Source organism: Fringilla coelebs (assembly GCF_963513975.1).
Source record: "Fringilla coelebs genome assembly, chromosome: 14".
Lineage (NCBI taxonomy): Eukaryota > Metazoa > Chordata > Aves > Passeriformes > Fringillidae > Fringilla > Fringilla coelebs.
Window position 1 is genome coordinate 13500372 of NC_140040.1, and position 27251 is coordinate 13527622.

General features: G+C 39.1%; 1 protein-coding gene across 3 annotated transcripts in view; it reads right to left on the minus strand.

Moving 5' to 3' along the window:
* The window catches only part of PHKB (phosphorylase kinase regulatory subunit beta), a 68903-nt gene that overhangs the window by 11948 nt on the left and 29704 nt on the right, over window positions 1–27251 (minus strand). For 2 of the 3 annotated variants that reach the window (XM_084215294.1, XM_084215296.1), the window contains exons 12-25: window positions 26146–26223; window positions 24112–24270; window positions 20222–20316; window positions 13353–13408; window positions 13094–13187; window positions 9550–9633; window positions 9257–9361; window positions 8407–8489; window positions 8236–8326; window positions 5796–5857; window positions 5545–5707; window positions 4652–4733; window positions 2499–2556; window positions 669–759 (exon numbers count right to left, since the gene is read on the minus strand). In XM_084215294.1, coding sequence (XP_084071420.1) covers window positions 669–759; window positions 2499–2556; window positions 4652–4733; window positions 5545–5707; window positions 5796–5857; window positions 8236–8326; window positions 8407–8489; window positions 9257–9361; window positions 9550–9633; window positions 13094–13187; window positions 13353–13408; window positions 20222–20316; window positions 24112–24270; window positions 26146–26223 — 1301 coding nt within the window. Of the gene's footprint in view, window positions 1–668; window positions 760–1623; window positions 1715–2498; window positions 2557–4651; window positions 4734–5544; window positions 5708–5795; window positions 5858–8235; window positions 8327–8406; window positions 8490–9256; window positions 9362–9549; window positions 9634–13093; window positions 13188–13352; window positions 13409–20221; window positions 20317–24111; window positions 24271–26145; window positions 26224–27251 lie in introns of all 3 variants that reach the window. The other variant, XM_084215295.1, reaches the window with a different exon arrangement.

A 27251-nucleotide genomic window follows, 5' to 3' on the forward strand; every position in this document is an offset into this window, starting at 1 on the left:
CATTTTCATTAAAGAAGTCTTTAAAAAGATGCCTTAATACTTTACTCCATCTACTTTTGTCAAGTAAGAGGGTGTATAGTTAAAATCACAGAAAGGTTTGGGTGGGAAAGGTTTGGACCTTAAAGATCATCTTATAAGACCAAACCCCATCCAACCTGAACACTTGCAGGGATGGGGCAGCCACAGCCTCTCTAGGCAGCCTGTGCTAGGCTCTCCTCACTCTCACAGGAAGAGTTTCTTCCTAAGATCTAATCTGAACCTGCCCTATTTCATTTTAAAGCAGTTCCCTCTTGTCCTGTCTCTACACGTCCTTGACAAAAGCCCCTCTCCAGCTCTGCTGGAGCCCCTTTAGGCACTGGAAGCGTTTCCAAAGTCTCCCCAGAGACCTTAAACCCAGGGAGTTTCAGAAATCATGCCCCTTTCCTGTCTTCCATAAATGCTGAACTGTCTTTCAATTGTACTATTTCATTAATTTAAATCATTATTCAATTCCAAATACAATTATTAAACATGTCTTTATTTTCTCTGGATTTCTCTTCTTTGGGAAGGTTTTTTTTTAAGCCATTGCATACTTTTAAAAGAAGCATCAGAGGCCTTGAAAATGAACAAGCCATTTGTTTAGTTTCTGTTATTATTCCTTAATGCAGTTCTGAGGAGCAAAGACTTACCTGCTTGCCCTGAACTAAAACATTAGTAATAGATGGTGCAAGGCTGTCCACTAGTTTACCTAAAAGACTTGCTGCGAAGCGCACAACAGACCTGAGGGCAGAAAACAGAGCAATCCCACTACATATCACATGCTAGTTTAATGAATTCAGATAGAAAGCTGCAGTCTGCCACAGCAGAATCTCAAAATTAACTCAGTGAATACATACATTATGTACAAAGTGGAATTTGGATCAGATTTTATGCAATCTTCTGTACGTTCTCATTTTTTAGTTCAGATATAGATTAATGGATCAAAAATATATTTAGTTAGAACTCATTAAACTACCAGTTCCATAAAAAGCTTCTTGTTCTCTTCTCCACACCATCTTAAACAAAGGCAGGTAAGAAATGCCAGCTCCTCTTTTATGACAATTTCATCATTTTTGCAAGATAACTTTGGTAATTTTTAAATCTACTTAAGGAAGAGTCAGAAAGATTTTGCAAGAGAAAGTATAACACATAACACCAAAGCCTTGCTGTGCGTTCCATGCTGAGGTAATATTTTGCGTGTGCAGCATGAAAAGAAGAGATTTGTGTCACCTGCCAGGTTAAAAACAAGCTGTAACTTCTAAGAACCACATTTTTCCATGTATGCAGTAGGTGGTTAAAGATATGAATACATTTAATAATAATTTCCTGACAAATACAAACCTAACAGAACTGTAATTGAGCTTTTCTAGCATAGGTTTTGAGGCTACTAAGACTCATTTATTCAGAGATGAGGAATAGGCTGTAATATTCTATGGTGTTAGTAAAAAACTCAAACAGTTGATGTTGGTTCCTGTGAAAACTGCTACACACTCCTTAAGATCAAGAGCAAAGCATTTCAAAAATGCATTAGCTGATACTATCAAAATGCAAATAAGCAAAAAAAAAATCTCACAGAGCTGCACTTCAGATTTCTGGGCACTTTACCTGTTTCCCATGTACCAGTAAAGTAGTAATATGTGGGGTTATAGAAGAAGAAAATTTCTGTGCAAATGCAGCACTGTAGCGCAACACCAACCTATATGTGTGTCACATGGCAATCAGGGAAGAGAAATGAAAAACAGTTTACATATTTTGTTCCTAAAAATACTTCTGATTTTTATTAATTACAAAAAATACCACCAAGGTATTTTGGGTCTGCCTCAGTATTGGCAAAGGCCCATTTAACTGTACGTAGAGACAAAACCAAAAAACATATTTATATTTACTGACCTGTTAGGAATAGTTACAGAATGAGAGAACAGAGTTCAGGACAGGCTTGACTTTGATAAAAAGAAATTAAACTTCTACTGAGCTTCAGGGCAAAGAAATTAATAAACAACATGTAAATATCAACCTACTTGCTGAAACCTTTTTAAGTTATTGTGTCAAAGTCAGGCTCAAAGCAAATTACTTCAGGGCAATAAATCTGAGTTAGTGCATCAGCTTAAATGATTTATATCTTATCACCAGCCTTCCTACATAGAGCTATTGACAATATTTTATCATGCCCTGTAAGAAACAAGAATATTAACATTCTTCTCACATTATTTCAATGTAATGAGGCCTGTGTATTGGCAATAGCACTCACTGCAAAACCAGCCTATTGCTTTTGTACTTTAAAAGACAACAGTAAGGAACTGCTTCTTAATTTTTTAAGCCTATTAAACCAGACCTTCAGGTGCCATGCACCAATACAACTGTCAGGAAAGCTGCCATTTTCCCCCCTTTAAGTGTGTGAGAATCCAGCCTTACTTTCTATAAAAACATCAGGAAAACAAAACTGGTGTAAGCCAGAAGGAACATGATATTTGTATACAAACCAGAGCTTTCTGCTGCCAGCTCGTCTGTAGATTCTTTCAATGTGCTCAGCAACAGTTCCTAAAGAGATTGAACAAAGGAAAGAAAAACAAAACACAAGCAAAAAAAGATGCACAGGTTTTCATTTAACAGTAATAAGGCAAGTTTGATGAGACCAGTTAATTCTGAAGCTGCTTTAGTAAAGCACTTATCTGTTATGCTCTACATCTAAAATTCAGATGCAATCAAGTCCCCTGTCTCCCAGTGTATGTTATGGAAAAGCCAAACCAGATTTCAGCTGAATTTGCTGCTCATGCTGTAGAGACACCTCTAATATCACCTGTTCTTGCAATATATTGGGGAAAATTAATCTACATATAGATTTGGCCTATGAAGGTACACCCCATCACAAGGTACATCCTCAAACTGCAGAACCTAAAGTTCTTCAGCCTCTGTTTTTAGATTTATGTTTTATTGATTGGGTGATTACTAATGTCAGTCTCAGCAGTCTGCATGCAGAGAACTCAGTCAGTGAGTCAGACCATTCAACCCAAGGTGCATGTTAAAAAGGTTATCATCACCCCCATTTCATATGGGATGGCACTCTCAGGCTGTACAGCTTAGCTCTGAACACTCAGAGGCACAACTGCACTGTTTTTGCACCTAACTCATTTCAACAGTGTTTTTAAGCTCATCATCATGACCCAGTGGTTGTAATGGTAGCACTGCTTGCTTACAGAGCTTGGGGAAACTGCCCTGAGTGTTTCTAGAGCAAAGAACACAACCTACAAAGGACTAAAGAAAGCTCCTGAGGCTCCCAAAGCTCACAACACTACAGGTAACTGCTGGAAAAGGCCACTTCAGAGCCCACATGGCCTAATGTGCAGACTGCAGCCACAACTTGCAACGATGCACTGGGTTATCAGCCAGGGGGTTTTATTCCATTTGAGGTGCCTTTCCAGTCCTGTGTGCAGTTTTGGGCACCACAACAGAGGAAAAATGGAAAGATATTAGAAAGTATCCAAAGGAGACACAGGAAGATGGTGAAGGATTTAGCAGGGAAGCCATGTGAGGAGTGGCTGAGGTGACTTGGTTTGTTGAGCCCAGAGCAGAGGAGACTGAGGAGAGACCTCACTGGGGTCTGCAACATCCTCACCAGGGGCAGCAGAGGGGCAGGAGGATCTCCTCACTCTGGTGACCAATGACAGGACCCAAGGAAATGGCTGGAGCTGAGGCAGGGGAGGTTTAGGTGGGGTATCAGGAAAAGGTTCCTCAGCAAAGGGTGGCTGGGGCACTGACCAGGCTCCCCAGAGCAGTGGGCACAGCACCAGCCTGACAGAGCTCAGGAAGCTCTCAGGCACATGGGGGGATTGTTGGGGTGTGCTGTGAAGGATGATGATCCTTGTGGGTCCCTTCCAACTCAGATCTTTTTAACACAGCAATGCAGATATAATGTATTGTTTTATGTCAGTATGACAGCTCTTCTCCAAATGAAGCAGCCATCTCATACCAAAATTAAGAAGCAGGGCTCTGTAACAGGAGGTGGGAAGTCCCACTGCTTGATGAGTAACTAAGAGTTACTCATATTATTTGATTTGAATAGTCCTCCTTTTTCTGAGTAGTCATATATAAAAAAGCAACTAAAAAGCAACCTTTGGGAAAAAAAGACAAAACACCAAACTTTGCAGCACAAAATCCCAAAGCCTCAGTAGCCTTCTCAGAATTATATTACAGGAATTAGACCCTTTGCTCTAAAACAAAGCCATAATACAAAACCAGAGCTTCACAGATAGATTGAACTGAAGTGACATTACATCAAAGCAGAATAAAAATTCAGTATAAAGCCTCATATAGCACAGACTGTGACAGACATTTAGACGTGTCTTTTGTTTCTGTTTTCTTTGTAAGGGCATATCCTGTATTTTTTTCTTATCTATGCATTCAGAATTACAACCAGATACATCACTGGCCTACAAGCAGTCTAAAAGCATTCATATATCCAGCAGCTCGTTCCCCACCACACCATCCATTTGCATCTCCTATTTAATGCAGAAATTGCTCTAAATGGCAGAGAAAAGAGCTCCACAACTGCTGGCATGCACAGCTGTTATTCATGTTCATTGCAACTAAACACAGAGCTGCTTCCTCAGAACACTCACATGGCAGAAGCTCTTACCTTCCTTGGTGATGAAATTCGGCCCTTCCCTTTTAAGCAATATACTTGAGAGTAACACTTGACTTGCCAGGCAACTGCAGTCCTTAAATAAAAAACAGCAACAACAGAACCATAAACAGCCTTCAGATTGTCACTGAAGCAAAGCCAGAAGAGCTATTAAAAATTTCAGGTGAAACCAAAAGGCTTTTTCTTCTTTTCAATTTAAGGAAAAGTATAATTATTTTATTTTCAAGGGGATGTCACAATTATTCCATACCCTGTGTATGCTGTACCCTTGTCACTGCTGCTTGCAGAGGCTTCTCTGTGGGTCACATTAAGCTGTAATAATTTGACCTTTGAAAAGTTACCTGATTTTTCATTCTCAAGTCCTTTAATTTACAGCAGAAATGCTTTAATGAAATAGGGAACCAAGCAGAACACTTGGTGTGTCTTTATCAACACCAGATCTAGCACTGTCACTGGTAGTTTTCCTCTAGGTACAGGAAACAAGTGGCAGATTGGAACTATCCCTTGATGCCATTAAGAAGTTCCCAGTCCATCCAAGTGAATCCCCATTGCTCAAGTCCTTTGACTTTGAGTTTGTCAATAAAATAAAATATCTGTTCTTGGGACACACAAATGAATCCAGAGGGTCACTTGGCACCAGGGATGATTGGGGCAGCTGGGACAACTGAGAGCCAACAGTTACACATGAAGGGCCAGGGCGCTCTGTGGTGAGATAAAGAGAAGGATTCCCTGAGCATGGAGAGGAATATCAGATATTTCATGTTATTAGCTGTGCCTCAACACTGATCATGCTGATCTAAGCAGGCTGCTGGTAAAAAGAATATCAGCACAGAATTTCTTATTTCACAAGAATGAAGTTACACTCTACTTTTATCACATTTTCTTACATTCAGTTTCTGCAGGATCTCATATGTTGACTTGTTTTTCCAATCATTAATATTTACATCTGGTTGCTGCTCAAGTTCAGAAGCATTGGGAGTACTAGACTGTCTCTTGACTTTTGAATGTTTTGGAAGATCCAGCTCCTCCAAACTCTTAAATACAGGAGCCCTGAAAAATAAGTATTTAATTTCTTTATGGTTCAGAAAGTATTTTAATAATCACATAAATCATCAGTACTATTTACATATAGCCTTACTCTTCTGTTTCAGTGATGCTTAGGAAGTCAAGTTGTTCAACAACTGCTCCAGATATTAATGTCTGCAATGAAAAATTGAAAACAATTTTTAAAATATATACATAACTATATAGCTGTCTTTTAATCTCAGTATTTTGCTGGTGGTTTCCATTGAGAAAGTAGTTTCTTTATCTGCAGTTCCAAATATTTTACGCTTTCAGAGTATTTTTGCTCTTTCATGAGGAAAAAGAGCTTAAGGCAGCAGAAGTCTCTTGGGGCTGCTCTCTCCTTTTTGCTCGTGTTCCATTGTTCTTTTTTCTGTCCAGCTTCATCAAGCACTGCCCACCCCAAAGCCAGGGCTGATGAAAACACTTGAGACTGAGGATTTGCCTTCCTCAGAGTCCTGCTCAGTCCCCACGTTCTGGAGCCCAAAGCTCATTATTCCAGGGATGGCTGAAGGCCAGGAAGTTTTCCTGTCAGCCTCACTGATGTTTCAGGCAAACACTACAAAGAGCATTCCCACTCTGTACTCATTCCCTAATCCAAGCATGCCTGGCCTAAGTTTGCACATCAAATGCAGCTTACAAATACCTCCATCTCAAAAGATTACATAGCTGAAACTCTGTGCTGCATTTATCTGATGCAGTCATTACAATTCATTCACTCTGAATTTATAGGAATTCCCCATTTATCTACTGCCAGAGGAAAAGTGTTGTACTACAGCATTTTAAGACTGCTTTTGATTGTTCTCATTAGCTAAATAAAACTGAGTGTGTTTTGTGAACTTTTACATTCCATTTTCATTGTACATGAGTTGCAGTAAAACATTGATCTGTTACACTGTGAGATGACAATATAAAAACCCTGCTTTGCTTTTATTACTGGTGCCATTCATTCTTTGCCTTGCACATCTGCTTGAACACATGATGACAATGAAAGTAAAAATCAGAAAAGAGCTATAAAACTTCTGAGCATAAAAAATTTTAAATTAAATCAGATTTGGTATACTTTACAGGAGAAAAAGAGCATTCATTCAATTAGAGATACACATTCTCTTTTAGGCACATTTAACATGTGCACCTAAATGAAGCAGCTGAATGCAACTGACAAAGATCAATATATATTTTATTGGAATAAATTAATTATTCAAGGAAACACCAGGAATTAGATATGTGCCTTTTCTTTTCCCAGATCCTCCCCTATAATGAAACAAGACTGTTAATAAAATGCCAGCTGTGCAGTAAGACAGAGATTCCCACTCAGCTGCTGCAGCAGGCTCAGGGTGTCCCAGCAGGAAAGGCACCCACCACCATCTCCCCTGGCCTTCAAGTCAGACAAACATTTGTTTGTAGTCTTCCCATGTGCTCTGTTTGATGGCTAACAAATAAAGCAAAGGCCAGTGACTGTCACCATCTTAAACCCTTTAAAAAACTCCTTACTTTTTATATTGGAAAAAGAATCTTTCCAGAAGGTCAGTGAGTATGGAAGGCAAAGTTTACTCCCCAGTGGCTGTCCAGTGTAGTGCTTAGAATAAGGACACAGGTAGAAGGAGAAACTTCTTGTCTGATAAATCTTTCTTGCAAGGCAAGAAGGTCATTGCAGTTAAATTTAAAAAAAAACCAAAATAAAAACAAAACAAAACAAAAAAGAAAATCAACAAAAAAACCCCCAAACCACAACAACAACCCTGTAGCCAAATGAAAGGTTTTCCATGGGCAGTAATGGCATTTGCTATAGGAGGAGTCAGTGGTACCAGGAGAGACCTGCATGTGAGCAGGAGAAATACATAAATACTTAAAGATTCCAAGGATATCTTAAACCATCACAGCAAGAAGCATTTCCTTTCCCAATAACCCAGCTCTTCTACAAATTCATGATCTTCTAGGGAACAAGAAGTCATTACTCTGTCTTTAGTCTTCTCTCTTTCAAAAAAAGTATAGTTCAATAGGTATAAACTAAGATTAACTACCACACAGAAGTATGTAAAATCAGCACCTGTCTTGGTAATTTTCACATTTTAATGAAGGAATGTTCCTGCTTTAAGATTCATTCAAACAGTAAAGATGTTAAAACATGATCTTAGTTCTTGTAAGAATTTTAATATATGTGAAGCACCTTTTTCCCCCCTCTGTGATTACCTAATCAAAAGAAATCCCTCAGTGCTTGACACCATGGCTTTATCCTTTGGTAGTAATTTCACAAGATTGCCTAACAAAGAACACTCCTTTCCCTTCTGAAAATCCTCTGTGAAGATTATGACTTTCAAAAGACTCATCAAAAGGAATTAAAATAAACCCATGTTTCTGTTGAGACAAAACAAACAGTTCCAAATGTCTTGGGTCTTGATTCCTACTTTTATAAAACTAAATAAAATCAGAAGTCATATAAAGCCCAGAAGTGGTAAGAATACATGTACCAGTACCAGGAGGTAAGAACACCACAGTCAGGAGAGACACCTTACCTGTACTCTGTCAACATGAACCTTCACTCCTCCCACAAGTCCCTTTCTAAAGGCTGCCAGCATATCTAATATGGGACTGAATCTGCTCCCTCTGAAATTTGAAACAGAACTCCATTAATCTTGCCCTCAGAGAAACCCCACCCAGCAAATCCTGCTTTTCTCCCTCCCTACCTGATGTTGTCCTCCCGGATGAGCACCACGAACAGGGGCCGGCCATGCATTTTCCAGTACTGCTTAATGAACTGCAGGGCATTCTGGGCAAGGAGGAACCTCAGTCACAAAACATCCCAAACAACACACAGTACAAGACAGCAGAGCACCTACAGCCCTGAAAACCCCAGCAGCTTAAAAACACCTCAGCTACTAAAGCACCAACAGATTTCTGCAACAGACACAAGCTGCTGTCAGGCCCTGCTATTTCCCAAGTGTTCTGAAAATACTCCTAAGCAAATGTATGGATCACGGAGCAAAGCATGAGACTGCTCAGTGCTCTGAACAGGCAACCACCTAGAAAATGTGGGGGGGATCCAGGGCTTGAATCCCAGCCACTGGGATGGAAGCACCAGGGCCACCTTCTGTGCACGTGGTAAGTGAGCTCTGAGCTGCTGTCAACCTTACAGGCAGGGAAGGGGAGCAGGTTTTAATATTTGTGCAAAATCAAGTAGTGTGTCCTCCATGTAAGGCTTTCATATCTCCTGTAAACACCAGTCTTGTTCCTTTTTTCAGGCAAGAACATTTGTTCTCCCAAAGAAACAAATGATAATTTGTTTGCTGCCCTACAGCATTCCCAGTCACTTTGGGGGCAGGTTTTTTTGTCACAGAGAGATACTCACTAGAACTCATACTGGGCTGACAGGATATTTGTCTCAATACATTTTCTAGCTGCAGGTTTATTTTTGTATTATAATGATACACACTGTACTGCTGTGTTCCCCTTTCAGTCTTCTGTTTCATTAGACTGCACAGTTTATTCTTCTACAGACTATTTTTGTCAGTTACTCAGATGGAAAGTTACAAATACCTTAATGTCATCAATCAACATCATAACATCCTGAGACATGTAGAAATCACTGAGATCAAAAATGATCGAGTAGCAAACTACAGTCTTGCCCAGTATTCGATAAATCTGTTGAGAAAGAAAACTTCCATTAATCTTTTCTTTAAAACATCCATCAGAGCCAAATACCAGGACTTGAAAGTCATAAAATATGCATAAAATAACATTACATTTCGATTCTAGTTAAAATCACATAGACTAAATGTTTATCTGAAATATTTATCAACAATGAGAACATAAACTTTTCTTGTAATAACCTTTGATGTTCCAAGGCATCCTATGGGTCTGTCTGGTCTTCCAGATAATCCCAGTTTCTCATTGACTCCCAAGTGGAAGTAAGCCTGTGAAAAAGAGTCATGAAAATTGATAAAAACCTAGATACCAGCCTTTCTCATCTCCTGCCACATCTCACAAAGAAGGCTGTGTGCAGTCTGCCTTGATTAGAAAATGATTTGGAAAATGTAGTTGCTATTGCTGTTCAGGGTTGTGTTTTCTAAAAAACAATTGTTGTTCCCTATATTAGGTCTTCTTTTTAACTTCTTGCTCTGATTACTTTTTTATTCTATGTAAGTAAAATATTTATTGATTTTTCAAATTGCTTATTGAAATAATTTTCAAAGGATCATTTGCATTTATTGGCTAGCCAAATTTGCCTTCTGTAATGCTTTTCCAAAGTGGATACAAAAGTAAAAGAGTAATATAGGAACCCTTTAAATATCTTTGTACAAATTTGTAAAATTAATGCATCAGCAACACAAGCAAGAGAGAATTATCTCATTATTCACAGCTTGATTCTTATTAGAGTTATGTATGCCTGTCATTCAACTGATACAATTTTGCAAAAATAATCTTCACTTATTACATTGTATGAGTATAAAACCATAAGAAAACAACTAATCTTGTCAGCAATACAGTATAAATGCATCAGTTAAACCTGAAAGATGTAATTTTTCCTTACTTGGCCTGTTTTAGGTAAGGAACCCACCATTACTGCAGAATATTCAGAATTCTGAACATTTTCCAAAGTTCAATCTTCCTTTGTGTAATAGGAAGATAATTCAGAAGCAAATGAAAGCAAACATTTGAACAAACATTACACACAATTTCTTTCTATGGCTGTCAGCTTGGGGCCTTCCTGATCCTGCCCATGTTTCTGCACGAATACCAAGAGCTATTTAAAAAGGAAAATGAACAAAATTACCTACAAGACCTGTTCATCCAGAGTAAGGACCTGGATTCAAGTGGGGAAGGATGGAGAAATCAGAACACTGATAGCCTTCAATAACCCACCTGTGCATAACAAACCATGCTGAACCCCTGCTTGTGGTAAATAAGGGGGACTGGAAGAATGGCAGTAGACAGGGCCAGTTAATGCTAAAAGGACCTTCCCTTTGCTGGCATGCAGAACATGAAATGCTTTCTTAATAGAAGAAGCAGAACTGCATTAGCATTGTAATGTTGTCTGTTTCCTTGAGGACTCTCTAGCTTGAGGCCCCATGTTGGCACACAGGCTACTGCTGCAGCTTCCTCCTCTAGTCAGAGTTCTCCATCCTGATCTGTTACAATCAAAGCTCAGATGCAGCACCAGGCACAACTCATTCAAGTCCAGCTGCTTCAAGCACCTTGGGGTTTTTTTATTAAAAAGCCCTTCAATTGTGGATTATTAAGCTGCTAATAGGAAGAAATGGCTGTGAAAGCAGACTGGGCTGTGGAGTTGATTTATGAGCATGACCCAAAACGCAGCTGTCTTGCACACCATCTGTTTCTGTGCTCCCTCTCCTCCTCTCAGTCCATGCCTAGAGGTGTTCTGCTCCTCTCCTGTGCTGTACTTCCACTCCACATATACTTTTCCCCTATGTATTATATGTATCTTGTCCCATTTTATTGTTTGTCTCTTTGTTCTCTTTTCCCCACTGCCCCCACTTTGTGGATATCTTTACATGACTTCAAGTTCTACTTTCAGTCCCCATTCATTTGTTTGACAGCACTTTTTTGGACACATGCCTGTTAATAAGTCTAGAGATTTAAACTGTTATCATGTGGTACTAGAGCAGTTCAGAAGTTTCTGATTAAATTAAATACTCCTTAGAACTGACAGCATCAGGGTAGGAAATCTTGAGATCCATATTTTCCACAGATCAACCTTCTATTCCCCAAAATACATTGACTGTTCCACTGTTGGCTTCCTTTCCCCTCAAAGGATGACAAATACTGCCAGGAGCTTTTGTTTGTTTGCTTTTTGGTTCATTTTGGTTATTGGCATAAGCCTCAACCCAGTTCTCATAACACCCCAAACACTCTCTTACTTCCCAGCTCTGGCAGAGCTTTTTTTAGAAGCCCATTAAGAAGAGGTTTTGTATCAGGTGAATTAATATTTTCACGGCACTCCTTTATAAAGTAAGTTTTGATGAGGCAGCTGTACCTACCCATCATAAGGATAAAGGAAGTGTCAGAATTGCCAGATGTCTCAACAGCTTTAGAAAAATAAATCCTAACACAGACTTTTCTATAGATAGGAATTTAAGTGATAATAATAAAACTTAATGAAGGTCTCATCTTTTTGGCAGGGAAACCAAAAAAGTGATGGATGACAGAGAGACAATGTATACCTCTATAGTAAAGTTATGGAGTATTCATTTGTTAAACCAAAGTTTCAGTACAGAATTTCAGGACAGATATAGACAAAGAGAACATATTTTGGAATATATTATCATGAAAGCTAGTGAGTAAAAATGGGTTCAGAAATGAACAAGGCTGAATGGAAACACAGATTTTTCTCTTCTCCCTGTTTTAGTCCTTCTCAGGTGTTAGTGGCAGCCATTATTTGGGGTAGGCATTTTTCTGAATAAGCCACAGCCAGGTTTAGCACATCCTTCATCCTCACAAACTTAAGAAACCCAAAATATGTTGCTATATTCTCTATTTTTGGGTTGACTTTTTTTCTTTTGTCCTACAGACTCCTGATAGAGACCATGGCATTGGCCATGTGACCTGATTTCTGAGGGAGAGCTCCACACAGTGATCTGTTCTACAAGGGGGACCTGGGGCTGACAAGCAGAATTTGTCACTGCACTGCCCCAGACATTCATCACTCTTGTGTGGGACCATTTGCACAACACAGGGTCAGACAGGAGCTTTGTGTCTGATCTACAACCAGGACTAGCAGGGCCAGCCCAGGCCTGTAAGGATGTGGCTGTCCCTCAGGAGACTCCTTGCTCCAGGAGAAAACAGATTCTTCAGGGAGGATGAATGGGATGCTGAAGATGATCTTCATCCCAGTAATTTCTAACTGTGGTATGTTAAATGTGCTCAGCTAAAGGGGTAGACCAAAAAGGATTTCAAACCCAGAACTTCCTGGGTACAGTCACTGCAAGGGAAACAGTGACAGAGCTGATATGCCTGTTACAGGGGCTGCACTATGAAATCCTAGGATGGTTTATGCCTACTGCCTTAATCCATTTCTTTGACTATTACTCATTTGCTTGTTTCTCCATCAAGATTCATTCAGTTTACCAAGCTACTAATGCTATTAAAATTTTATTATTCATTCATTATACTTTGAAAGTGGCTCAAGCAATAAGCCTAATCAGATAATAGAGAACATGTGGGCTCCTACATTTCCCTGAAAGCTGCAGGCATCTGTAAATTCCAGTGCCAGCACACCTTGCAACTGCTTTAGGAGGACAGAAATACGTAGACAACAGCTTAGGGAGATACAAGGCTAATAGCTTGATATAAATCATTGTTTTTACAAAAGAAATACACATATGGATAAATAATTTTAAATGCAGAATTCCTTACTTTGACAAGTTCTTTCTGAGCCCATATCTGAATTGGTTCCACCTGCTGGGGGGTCTGAGTTTGGATTCCATATGTGTTCAGAAAAACTTGCAGGCTACAAATGAAATACAGATACATTTAATGACAACTCACAGAATAGTTTTAATAATTCTCTTGGCAGCAGATGTATACAAGTAGCAGCATTTCATTCTACACCATTTCAGATGTATTGTTCAACCCTTCCTTAATACAGAGGTGCTCAACAAAAGTAAATACATACCGCTGGCTTTCTGCTATCAGGGCCACATGTACCACCAAATCATTTTCTAAGGGACCCTGCAAAATAAGGACAAAATCATTACTGGCATTGCTAACTAAAGGTTTTATTCAATATAGCATGGCCAAGTACAATGGCTATTCAAACAATCCAAAACTCTGACAGCACTGTCTGCATTGCTTTTTCTTAGGGTGGGAGCAAATAGAAAGATTTATAAATCATAAGACTACAGGAAGCCTGTCCTACCAATAATACTCTGCAAAACACATTTGGGAGAATTAGTAATAAACAGATTTCTGGTAATTATTACACTGCTTGGATTAGTTTGGGAGTTTCTTTAATTAAAAAGAAGTACATAGGGAAAACATTTTATTTTGTACAAAAATTTAGAATTTATCCAATCAATATATCTCCTATATGCCTGATATGACCTAATGTTTTGATAAATATTTCTGTAATAAGCAAAATTATTCAGCTTTTTGGATAAACAATAAAATTCACTTAGAAATAATGACCTGATGATTTCAAACCTTTGCTCTGAAAAATTGTCATCACACAGCTGCTCTTTAGTGACATGAAAGACATACTACATTTTACTAGAGACAGCTCCATTTCCTTGCACTGTTTATTACACTGACACTTCATGTTGGAAATAAATACCAGTATTTTACATCAGGAAACCATGCAAATAGGAAGGAATTCAACATGTTGGGTGAAATCATTGACTTGACTCCCCGGGTTCCAATCTGGCAATTCACCTTTGCTGTCTCTGGCAAAATGAGCTATGAACAACCCCCCTGGTCCCTGTTCACTCCTCTGGCATTCACTGACTGTAGAACAACACAACTAAGAGCAGCTCACATTTTCATTGCTAAAATGCTTTTGTCTGCTTATGTCTAGAAACTACCAGAACATGCATGACAGAAGTTAAACACATCTTCTATCGATTGTATAAAGACACAGCATTTTTTGTGATGACAGAGGGATAGACATTGATTTAGAATGAGTTCAGAGGGAACACTTGCTTGCTCAGGCAGCTGTGAGCCTTCATATCAATAAAGATCTTAGGGATTTGCAGAAGAAATTCCTGGTAACTTTTTCCCAGAAGTCTGCAGCACTACATTTGCCCTAGAAATTCTGGACTTTTGCCACATGAAATAAGTTTCTGATGAAAGTATGTGCACAAAGAGACTAGATGAAGCAGTCAGAAGTTCAAGCAACATTAGATTTTCCTGCTCAGAATAAGATCATTGTGCTATCACTTGTTTTTATACAAACAGTAGGAAAATTCAACCCAAAACTCAGCAATAATCAATGTATAAAATAAAAAGCAGAAGCCCCCCCAACCTGAAAATGAGAGCCCTTCCAAGACTAATGATTTGCAGACAGCCTGTGATCTGACCTGGGCAGTGGTCTTTGAGCTAAGACTGTGTTACCCTCTCACTGAAAAACTGAGCAGGACTGTGCAAGCACAGCCTGTAAATTGTACATAACCCATGAGTGCTGCCTCTCACACACAGCCAAGGACAGGATGCATTTACAGCAGCCAATAAATGGTGGTTCTAACACAGGCCAGAACTACATAAATGCAGCTACAGCACCACTGGCACAACACAAAATCTGTGTGAAAAACTACTAGAGCTTTTAAAGTATTGTGGAAAAAATACAACTATCGTTGCAGTACAGCTACAGGATAGCTGCAACATTAAACAGAAAGTTACTGTTACTGTCATTTGACAAGTCTCAGCCTGGAGGATCACAAAGGGTGACCTAGAGAAACACAGATCAAAATAATAGATAAAACACTCAAAAAAAGGAAGTCACCCTTTCCAGTGATGATTGTGCTATATAGTATTTGCTGTGTATTTTAAAATAAGAGATATGGAAAAGCATTAAACTGCTAAATATTCCACTAAATAAATCTTCTTGTTAAAAATTCCATTTTAATGTCTTGGCTTTCTCATTTCTAATAAGGCCAGCTCAGGTATTGTTCCCACAACATCCATCACTGTCTCCCCAAGACACCAGGACAGCCCCCCTGCCCAGGCTCCCCCTCCTGCCTTGTGTTGCCACCTTGGATCTTTGGCAGTAGGGCTGGTTTCAGCTGTATTCTGCATGCTGTGCAGATGATAAATATACTTCAGAAGAACAAGATAAAAGACTGATTAGTTGTTCTTCCTCTCCAAAAAGGAGAATAAAAAAAAAATTTTAAAAAAATTCACAGTTTTTAACAAGGTTATAAACTGCTGGAGGTAGGATAAAGGGAAAAATCCCTGACTCCATTCCTGGCACAAGAAGAGAAAGCAGCTCAGTATCAGCCTCTCACTGCACAGATGTTATCACTGTGCCTTTCTGCTTACATTGCCAGGAGACCTCAGAACTCTGAAAAAACCCCATTCATTGAGCGTGTGAGAAAGGGGGCATAGCACTGAAGAGCCCCGATGGAAATGGCACCCACTGGGCTTCCCAAGCAGACAGAGCAAGAGAGGCAAACAGGCACAGCTCACAACAGGAGAGGCTGCACTGCACCCCCATGACCCCTGGCTGCTCCTGAGCCACACCCCAGCTGTCCCAGGGCTGCCTGGCAGCACTGACCACTGCTGCCCACCCTGTGCCCACTGGCACTGAGCTCCTGGCAGTGCTGACCACTGCTGCCCACCCTGTGCCCACTGGCACTGAGCTCCTGGCAGCACTGACCACTGCTGCCCACCCTGTGCCCACTGGCACTGAGCTCCTGGCAGCACTGACCACTGCTGACCACCCTGTGCCCACTGGCACTGAGCTCCTAGCAGCACTGACCACTGCTGCCCACCCTGTGCCCACTGGCACTGAGCTCCTGGCAGCACTGACCACCCTGTGCCCACTGGCACTGAGCTCCTGGCAGCACTGACCACCCTGTGCCCACTGGCACAGACACAGCAGCTCTCTGAAAGCAAACACAGCACACATGTGTGCCTTAAATTCCCAACCAGCATTTGGCAGGTTTAGAACTGTGTTAACCGTGGTAGGCAATTGTATTAAAGGGAATGAAAGCAAGAACATGTTTACAATTAACATGACAAAACAAAACATCCAATGTGGCTCCTTCCAAATTAGACATGCTCTAATCCTAAACATAAAAATCTTAAAATATCTCAGTCTATCTACAAGTAATAATTTTAGTTCCTTATTTATATGTTATCTATTTCCCTGAATAAATAAAAGAAAGAAGCAGTCTATTATTTTGACTCCTCCCTTCCCAATTCTCTTCATCACTAGGCATTAATCTCAATTCCCTGTACCTGAAATGAAATCCTTACAAACGCTTATTAACTCTACACAGCAAAGCATTAAAAGAATACAGTCATCACATGCAGATTCCAGTTAATTAACTGTAACCCTAAACACATATTTCAACTTAACTCAAAACATAAAATAATCCTACACTGGCAATTCAGTCACTGGTAATTTTGGTAAAGATGAAATTAAACATAAACCAGCAATAAATCAGCTTTCACATGTGCCAGTAAAATACAAAACAATTCCAGAAAACCCCCCTCCTACCTCACTCTCAGATGTTATTGTTACTATCCAGGCCCTCTTCTACACTACATCCTCCCTAAAGGGAATGCAACAACCCAATCCAAGTTAGACCCTCTCCTGAATCTGGAGGCACTAAAGAGGAGTCTCAAAAGAAGCTCTTCTAAGGAATCCAGTTCTAAAGAGTCTCCCTGAAGTAGAATCCCTGCAGTATCTCCTTTCAAAGTAAAGACAGTATGGATGGCTCCATTTCTTTGGAACTCCTGAATGGGCTCTGACCTGACTGTTAGGATTGCAAAGCAGGAGAAGGAACACAGAGTGTCCCAGTGTGCTCTGGAACACAGACTGAGCCCAGCAAACACAGCCCTGCTCCAGCACCACACTGGCACTCCCCCAAGAAAGAACATATGGACACAGCCTCCTCAAAGTGGGAAATAACAGGTTCTGGCATTGAATTAGGTGAAAAAACAATTCCTTCAAACTATAAACAGACAAAATGAGAACTAGTAGCCATTATGTTTTTACTGTACTGCTCATTTGACGCCTCAGTTTTCTACAAGCAATGAGATTGTCCTTGATCTGATTTTCTGATGCACTCCCAGCTGTAACTACACATAGCTATATACACAGTTTTCATAGCACTTTTACATTTGGAGGTCTACATTACCTTACTTTCCTTTACCTAATTCTTCATTGATGCTTCTAAGCTGCAAAAATAGGGTTGGAATATTTGAAATACTTTCCATTGCTTGCTTAAATCTACACTATTATGTGGGCATCAGACATATTTTTGTAGTGGGACGAAAGCCACAAATATATTAAATTAATCACATTTTTCAGTGGCAAGTGTTTAGAGTTTATAATCAATGCAACCACAAAATGAAAACATGCCTACATGGAAAACACATTTCTTGAAGAAATATTTACTTAGCATAGAGCTTCAAATAAAAATTTTAAAACCCTTCTTTTTGGTACATCTTCTTTCAAAACACAGTATCACAACAAAATTTATATACACAGGCCTCTGAAATTTTTACATATCCTTGTTTATTGCTTACAGGAATAAAATTTAATATCAATGGGAATAGTTTTCTGTTCAATTTAACTGAATAATTCTTTAGCTATATGGAAAAGAGAAGACATCATTAAAGAGAAGAAACTACTTTTGATTTGTAAAGACATCATTAAGATGTGCTGTGTTCTCATTTTGTACGGTATTTTTAGTCATTTTCCCTGCACTTTAAGGCAAATATGATACTGATTTTGCATAAATTAGCTCAATTAGATAAAATGGCATAATCAAATATTCAGACAAACGGGTTAAGCAAAGCTAAAACATAGATTAAAAAAGCCAAACTCAAGATTCTTGTCTGGAACTTGAAGACCTTTGCTGGTACAGCTCCCCTGAGTCATGTCAGGGCATCTTGAACCTTCTCTTAACAAAGACCCATTTGACATCTGCATGAAGGAACATTTTGCTCTGATACTGCAGCAGTAAAATCACCCAAAATACTGCAGCAGCTGTTTCATTACAAACTATCCCAAGAAATCCCACAACCTCCTGGCTGCAATGCCAAAGGCCTGATGCCACAGTCTCCGTTTCCCACTAATTCAGAAGGGCATCCCTTGCTTCTAACCCTCACTGGGTACCACATCTTGGATAGTTTTGGCATTTACATATCAAAGAAACACATCCACAGTCATCTATGGCAAAGGAGTATCACCACTGGGAAGAACACAGCTATAAGCAGACCTAGGCATGCCCAGAATTTCCTTCCTTCTTCATGCACTGTCTGAAGATGAAGTAAAATATCAAAATGCAGCTGTTGTTAGTGCATTCAACACTGTTGACTTTTAAAGTCTCTACTGCATTGCTGAATTTTACTGGGTAGCTGCATTTTCCTGAGTTCTTTAGTGACTCACTAAGTGGCCCTCAATGTCTAAGTCATGAGAAAAGAAATTATCATTGCATTATTTATTATCACTTTTGGGAAGCTCTTGGAGCAAAGGCTATTTCTCTCTGAAGATGTGGAAACTGCCTATCACATACTGGGTACCCCAAATAGTTGTAAAAGTGCTTTTCTACTAAGACACTTCCTGATGAGTCAGAGTGCCTTTAGAACAAAGCCTCATCTTCTTCAAAGTGCTCAGCTGTGGCATATTAAAACTGACTGGTTTGAAGAATCAAAGAAAGAGGAATCAGATGGGCTGACTCAACACAGGCCCCTCCTGAGGGCACCCCAAAAGGGCCAGCAGCCCCCAGGTTCTGTCACATTCATAATCCCATGATGTAGAGCAAACAAAGAAACCAGGAACAAATGACATCACTGAGCTTTCATTATGTCACAGGAACATGGCAAGTGCTGCACTGTGAGCAATGAAAGTCTCATTATGAATGAACCAACAGCCAGGCACATGGATTACCTTGGTAACAGGAAATAGTAGCAAACTGAAGGGATAAGCAGCATTTGGATAGAACAAGAAAAACATTGTTCAGTTCTGAACTTGGAGTAAATCTTAAGATAAATACTTCATCACTTATGCTTCAATAACAAATTCACAATGCTGAACAAGGAACTTCTTAAATATGCATTCCTTATACAAGAAATAAAAAGGCTGAAACACATCTTTGAGCTACACATTCCATAGACACAGTTCTTACCTCTTTAACTAAAGGAGTTCCCTACACACAGACATGTACATATCTTGCTGTCCCATTCACTACAGATTTGAATTACCATGTTTCAAGCATTCCCCATCCCTGGTCACTCATTCCTAATGTGCATTTAATCCAAATACAGGAGCACATGGAATCATAGAATCATTAAAGGGCCTTTACAGTCATCGAGTCCAACCATTGAGCCAGCACTCCTAAACCCACACTGAACCCTGTCCCTAAATGCCACATCTGCACATCTTTTAAATACCTCCAGGGATGGTGTATCAACCATACAAAAAACCACCTCATTCTTGTAGCTCTTAGGAGCTTAAGTACAAAAAATATTAATATATTGCAGTTGAAATTACTTCAAAGGAATAAGAAAAGTAGATTCATTATTGCCTTCCTGACATAACTTAAAACTCAACACACATGCCTGTTTATTAGCAGTTATTTATATTTACATTTTATCTATCATTTTGACTGCATCACTTAATTTGAAGGCAAATGTTCATCGCTTCCTCAAAACTGAAGATGTTATAATTTCCTTCTAAAAGCAATCCTCCATCAATTCAGAAAATGTACACACACTGAATATTTTCCTTGCACTTGAGCTGCAATATTAGAGGAGCATGCAGAGCACTTAGATGACAATTTTTCAATAACAATGTTGTAATACCAAGCTAATGCTGACCTGGTTGGAGAACCTCATGCTGACGTTGCGCTGGTCCTGGGGAGCCACGTACCGGCCAATGGGGTCCAGGTCTTTAGGACTCACTAATTTATCAGCTGAAAGGAAATGAGGATAGAAATACAGAATTACTTCAGTACTTTCTGCAGCTTTTGTGAAGAAGTCATGTCAGCTTTTGTGTTGTAGTTGGTTCTGCTTTGTTTTAGATCAATAATTTATAAAAGCACATTCTGAAAAATTCAGAATTCTATTAATTTTAAAATGGATGACTCAAGCTTTGTTCTTGCTACAGCTAATTACAACACTGTAGTATAAAAACCCAAGCCTTTATTTGCTCACAAAGATATATTAATAGATTATATGCAGACAACAGACTCCACAACACAAGTCACTTAAAAAGCCCTTAATCCACAACCATGGAATTATTCTAGAGCTTTACTTATAAACTCAATAACCAGTAAAAATTTTTTAGTTTTGTAGAAAAGCAGACAGCCTCTATCTCAAGGTAATCACATGACTTGAATCCTGGAAAGAACAATAGATATCAAAAGTACCTCTCAATAGGTTAATTCAGGAAGAAATTGTGAAAAAACCTCATTAAAAAATATTTGAAATCTAGCAGTTTCTACATGGAGTTTTTTTACATGGGGGAGAAAAACCCCATCAAACCTAAAACCCCAGTATTCTAGCCTTCTCCTGAAAAAGCACTCCAATAAAAATACCCTATTAAAAACTTTCAACAAATTCCTTGAATACAGGTTCATAATCTGAGCTATTATACCCTTAAAATAAGCTTTCGCCTACCAAAATTGTATTTTGACAGGAAACTGTCCAAACTCAATCTAATTTCTAACACAGAGCAAGTCACAATATATTTTCATTTCTTCTATCTCAAAGTCAACAATTTTGCAGCTATTCTTAAAAGCCCCAACAGAAGGGAATAAGGTATTAATCTAAACTAAAAGTGACTCATGGCTGCACTCAGCTCCAAGAGAAAACCAGCACTGCCCTGATCAGAATGTCTCTGAGCACTACACCGTGGAGTAAATGAAGCAGCTTTAAACTCCAAACCTGCCCTACCTGAAGGTAGCCTGGGCTAGGCCAGCTCAGCGTGATGGGGCAGTGGGGGAGAAACCCTGGGTAGCACTGAAGGGCTGGGCAGGACAGGGAAGCCCTGCTGGAGCCTTCTGCTGCAGAGCTCTGCCAGCCCTGGATGCTGTGCTGGCCTCAGCCTCCTGCTGGGACCAGGCAGCTGCACTGCAGCCAGGAAAGGAGCCTGCTCCTGGCTCTGCTCTGCCCCTGCAGGGCCACCATGCATGGACACAAATCTGAGCAGAGCTGGATGAGAAAAGATCACTATGGACAGTTGATTAACATGCTGACACGGGTTACCAAAGCAAAGCACTCATCTAAGCTCCAGTCCACACAGAATTCTTACCCTAGCTAAAGGACTGGGAGCTACTTGAATTATGTGAAGTAGTGCTAATGCAATAATATGAACTAACCAAATGATTTCAAGATCAGTGGGCTCTGCCTCAGTCTTAAAAGCAAGAGAGGTTTCCAGAATGTGTGTTCTATTCCCACTGGTTTTAACACTGATTTACATTGCTCAGGAATTAAAATATATGGTCAGAATAATTTCATATTGAAATGAACTGTATCAATAGAATAATATAAAACTTAAGCTAACTGCTAGTGAATATTCATCACCATTATCACAAGCACAAATGTACTGGACAGCAAAAGCAGGTTTCTTTGTTAGCTCCCTATCTGCATCAGCAGCAGCTGACAACTTTTAATCCATTTGGTCTGTAAAAATATTGCTGAAATTCTTAGTTCTAGGCAGCACTGAATCCACAGAACAAGATACAAGAATTCTAAGAAAAAACAAAGCAAAGTGAGCTACTAAACAAAAGACTGAGTGAATTTTCAGTGGCATGAAACAACTGAATACAGGGGACTCCTTTCCCTAGCTCCAAAATGGGGACCTTAACACAAAGGTTTTACAAACCTCCTCATCCAAAGCAAGAAGGAAATTCTGTAGAAAACAGCATCACCACCTGCAAAACACATGCTTTTTTCCTTCATAAACAATTTTTTCAGTTGCATAAATGTGCCCTCCAAGAGTGACACACAGGCACTTTCATTCTGTTACTCAGCATTTGTAAGCAGGATCAAGACTTTCACTTCCCTGTTTCTGTTTGGCCCTCTGTGGGAGGGTAAGAATTGACTCAGGCAGGCTCATGTTGCTGCATTCAGAAATATTTGGACCTCGAGAGGCAGAGCCCAGGCCCAGAGGCAGCAGCAGGGGCTACAAAGGTGGTACTGTGTGCTGCCTACACAGCAGGAGCAAGGAGGCTGAACACACACAGATTAATTGATACCCTGGAGGCAACACAATGATTTCTGAATGGATAATGAAATGGGAAACCAATACCTTCCCAGATATCCAAGTACTTGGAGCCAGGCTTCCACTTAATTAACAACCACCAACAAGCAAAGTAAGACACACAAACACTTTCACCAAGGACAAGATTATTATTCAGGTAGATTTTCACCAGTAAGGAGCAAAATTGAATGCACCAACTCTAAATTAGCAGGAATAAATGGAGAGTTCCTGATATTACAACCTCTGATGAACACATTGCTGTAAGGTCTACAAACTCTGTTTGTAAGGAGTATGAGACAAGCAGAAAAAAATTACTCTGAAATTTTGAATATTTTGAAAAAAAGTTTTTTTAAGCAAATAAAATAAAAAAGCAGTGTGTAAGAATATTCAGCAAAGAACCGAAACACAAGAATGTTAATGTTACACAAACAACAGTTAGCAAACTACAAATAGAACTTATTTACCCAGCATTCTGCAGGTACACAAATATCAGTACAAGATCAATACCCAGCAGAACTACTACAGCAACCTACACACACACTGAAGGATTACTTGGCTAATACACTTACAGGATAAATTATTTATTTTTAAAATTAGTAGTTAGATTGCCTGCATTTACTTTGAAGTGTTGGCAAAAAGAGGAATTTTGCAAGGAATACAGCAAAACCAAGCAGGTGGAGTACCAGACAGACTCTGTCCCTCTATACCTAAAGATACATTCACTGTTCTTGCCAACTGCTGAATTTTTAAACTCCTCTTAAATTTCTCTCATTTTTATTACCAACAACCTGTTTTCCTTCTGTGTTAACAGAAAAATAGTTTCCAGAACTCCATCTACTGATTACTAGGTAACTGCTGATCATGTTAAAATAAAGTAATATATCTTTCTCCTGAAAGAAATACTAAAGAAAAAAACCCAGCAGTGAAGATTCTTCTGGATTAACCATTCTTTTTGCATTAGCCTATAAAATCATTCCAACTGAGACTGAGAATTTGTGACTGAAATTCACCATAACAACCTTCAATGGTCAGGTTGACACACACATGCAATTGCTCATACAATTGAAAAAGGGTAAAAATGACACAGATGAATGAATCATTGCCTTTCTCTGAGACTGCAACTACTCAAAGTTTCAACCTGTCTTGCTTAAGCAGTCAATAATTTGAATTAAATGCTATAAATTGTTTACAAACATCACTGTACAGAGGAAGCTGATAGCATCACATTGATATATTCTGTCATGAAGAAAAGGAAATAAGAGGGAAAGCCAGAAAAAAAAGAAAACTGTCATCATGTTTAGATTTTCAGTACTCTATAAAATATTCCACTAAGCTTTATAGTATGCAGCATAAAACCAAAAAGACTGCAAAGCAATTTTTATCTGTCACAGATGTGCCAGAGCAGGGGACACATGGGCCACTCAAGGTCCATCCCAAAGGCAAGGCAATGCTAGTTTGGATTGAGGAGGAGCACAGGACAAAGCTGAAGGAGCCCAGCTCTCACCCAGCAGCTTGGCAATGATGTACATGGCCTGGCCCCACAGGAACAGCTTCCCGTCCCGCCCGTTGTTACTGGGGAACCGCCGCTGGCTGCCCGGGCTCCTCTTCTCCAGCTCCACAAAGTCAGCAGGCACGTAGTAATACTTGGGGACAACAGGGCACCCTGGGGACAGCAAGCACAGCCAGAGGGTAAATATCACTGCCATCACTTGATTGGAGTCCCCTAAAAGTGGATCCAAACCAGCAAATATTGCACCCCAGTAACGGTCTGAACAGAGATTGCCATTCCTTGTTATCTCAGTGAGGAATGCCAGGGCAATGTTAAATTACTTTGAATTTCACCAGACATTTCCTCAATTTCTTCCCAGAACAGGTATGTTGTCTGTGCAGCACCTTCTGTGCTAACTGTAACTAACAGAAGTCACCTGAAGGAAAATGCAGTAAGCCTTAAGCAAAAGCCATGAAAGCTGGGTCCCAGTGAATCACTCAGGGTGCTGTGCCCCCCAGTTCACACAGGCTCAATTTCAGACAGCTCTTTCTAACTAAAACTCCTGCTCAAAAAAGAATCAACTTGGACTTGGATAATTTTATTCATCAAATGTTTAAAATGAGCACTTGACTCTTGAAACATCATGAAACAAAATGGCATAACTTCTCTACTAGAAGATACATACCTTGTATCTAGAATTATGCCACAGGTATTGCTCATCATTTCAAACTTTATTTCAGAACTTTTTAAGTGGACATGCATCAGGAATTTAGAGACATGATTACAAATGATTGACCTAATTATATGAAATTGAAAAGCAAATGAATATGCTTCCTGTATAATTAAATTCCACCTTAATATTGCTCTACTCTTGAACTAATTTGGATAAACATCAGGTGTTATACAGAATAAAGCAGTAGTGTCTTACTATTTGCTTAGAAAAAAACCCAAATTACTGGGAAGAAGCAGAGAAAAAACAGGAAAATCAACAGTTATTAGAGATATTAGATTCAAATGAGTGAGGCACCAAAACACACCCAGAAATTTTAAGATGTGATTTTTGTGATGACATGCAACAAAAAGAACCACAAGATTAATTTAGTGTCCATGAACCTTCACATACTCATTATTAATCAGAAAAAACACAGAACCAGCAAGAAAAAATTGCTACATAATGCAAATTTGCTAAGGGAATGTTTGACTGCCTTACTGAAATTAGTTCACTTCAAAAAGTTTAAAGAACAAGGCATATTCTGCATGCACTTGTGTAACTGTACCACAGATGTAAGAACAGGTGACTAAAATGCTGAGTTTTAAAATTGGATTGTTCTGTTCTCAGGCCATTTCTTTTCCTCCCACTCAAACTTATGGCCTTTTTCTTTTTTTAACTGAAGTTTGGATGGCTGTGCCTGTAGGCCACCACTAGCCCTTTCTGCAGTGCCACAGGAATTCTGAAGAGCCCAGTTTAAATAAGAGAACATTTATAATAAAATGATTATGTAGCCACTTTCCCAGCTCTAAGGTAGAAACAATTTCACATGCATATACCAAATTATTTTTTAGAGCTTGCAAAATTAAGTGACAATGAATGATGAGAGTAATTCTCAGCTGGGTCCAGGTGGGACATTGAAACAACCTGACTGCTGGTATAGTTAATATTTGCCTGAAAAGGAGAAGTGAACTTTGTAAACAATGAAGCAGAGGTGGAGGAGGGGAGGAATGACTGGGCACAGTGTAAATCTTACTTTAAGGTCACATAAATTGTGATAATTAAAGTAACATTTTTCTGGAAAAATGCTACTGATGTTTCCAGAAAAATGCTACTTTTATTATCACAATTTATGAAGCAATATATCTACATAAAAGAGGTTATTTTAGAATTAGTATTTTTCCACTGGGAAACATGTTGATGTCCTCACTTCTCATTTGCTCTGACCACAATATACATTAGGAAAGTAATTAATACATTCATAGGAAAGTCAGGATTTTTACAATTTCAGGTCAATAAAGAGCTACAATTGTTTTAGAAGAACAATTTCCAGATAATACCTTCAGGTGTATGTTGAAGCAAAGGGTCCAGAAGATCCTGATATTCCTTTACTTGTGCAGGATTTCCTCTAAAAATGCCTAAAAATAACCAAACAATAATTGATTTAATGGAAGAAATAATTATTCCATGACCTCAAGGTTCATAAAAGAGGAAGAAAAAAATCCAGTGTTTACTTTTCAAAACTTACTATTAAGTGCCTACACACTAAATAGCTCACAAAAAGGAAAAGTCTGAGCTGTAGATCACAACAGTCAACTGCTGCTTTTGGGGAGACACTGGCATGTTTGGGACTACCAGTCCCTTAAAAGCTGTTTTAGCAGAACATCCCAAGATGAATCTGATGAATACTAGCATGAGTAATGTTCAGTTCATGGAAAGTTCTTAAATGAAAATATATATTACCAATACAAAACCATTTTCTGTCCATCAAAAAAAAATTTGATCTATTTGACATGCAAGGTGATGTTTTAAAGTAGAATATTTTTTAACATTCAAAGGGGAATGAGCTAGATGAATGAAAACTTGGCATTATAAATCTTATACTAACATTCCCTTCTTCAACCACCACCAATTTTTTTTTTCTTTCCATGGCTCTTTCACACTCCATCCAAACTCAAAGCTTGATAAGTATTGTTCACCATATTTTCAAATCTTCCTGGCTATATACCCAGGAATAGTCACAGTTACCAGAAGACACAAATGCAGTCAAAGCTTGCACACAAAAAGGTGTGTTTCAAGTGACACACTGGGCATTTCAAAGCACTCCAGGATACTCATGACATAGGAGCAAATCTCTGCTCCTCCCACATCCTTGTCTTTTTGCCATTGCTGTGGATACACTTCAGATTTTGCATTAAGGAAGCTTGTGGATTTGGAGATATTTGCACAAAATCTACCAACAGAATTGTTCTATTTCCTAAAAGTGTGATCCAGGCAAAAAGGACAAGGACAGTATGTGCTAAGTATGTAATTTTTAGGGTTTTTTGGATACAAGAAGTGTAAAATGCTTTTTCTATTCTTTTGTTAACCTCAGTTGAGGATGACTATCTTTTTGTTCTCAAAACTGCAAGTGGGCAGCATTAAATGTCAGTGCCTTTCTCCTCAG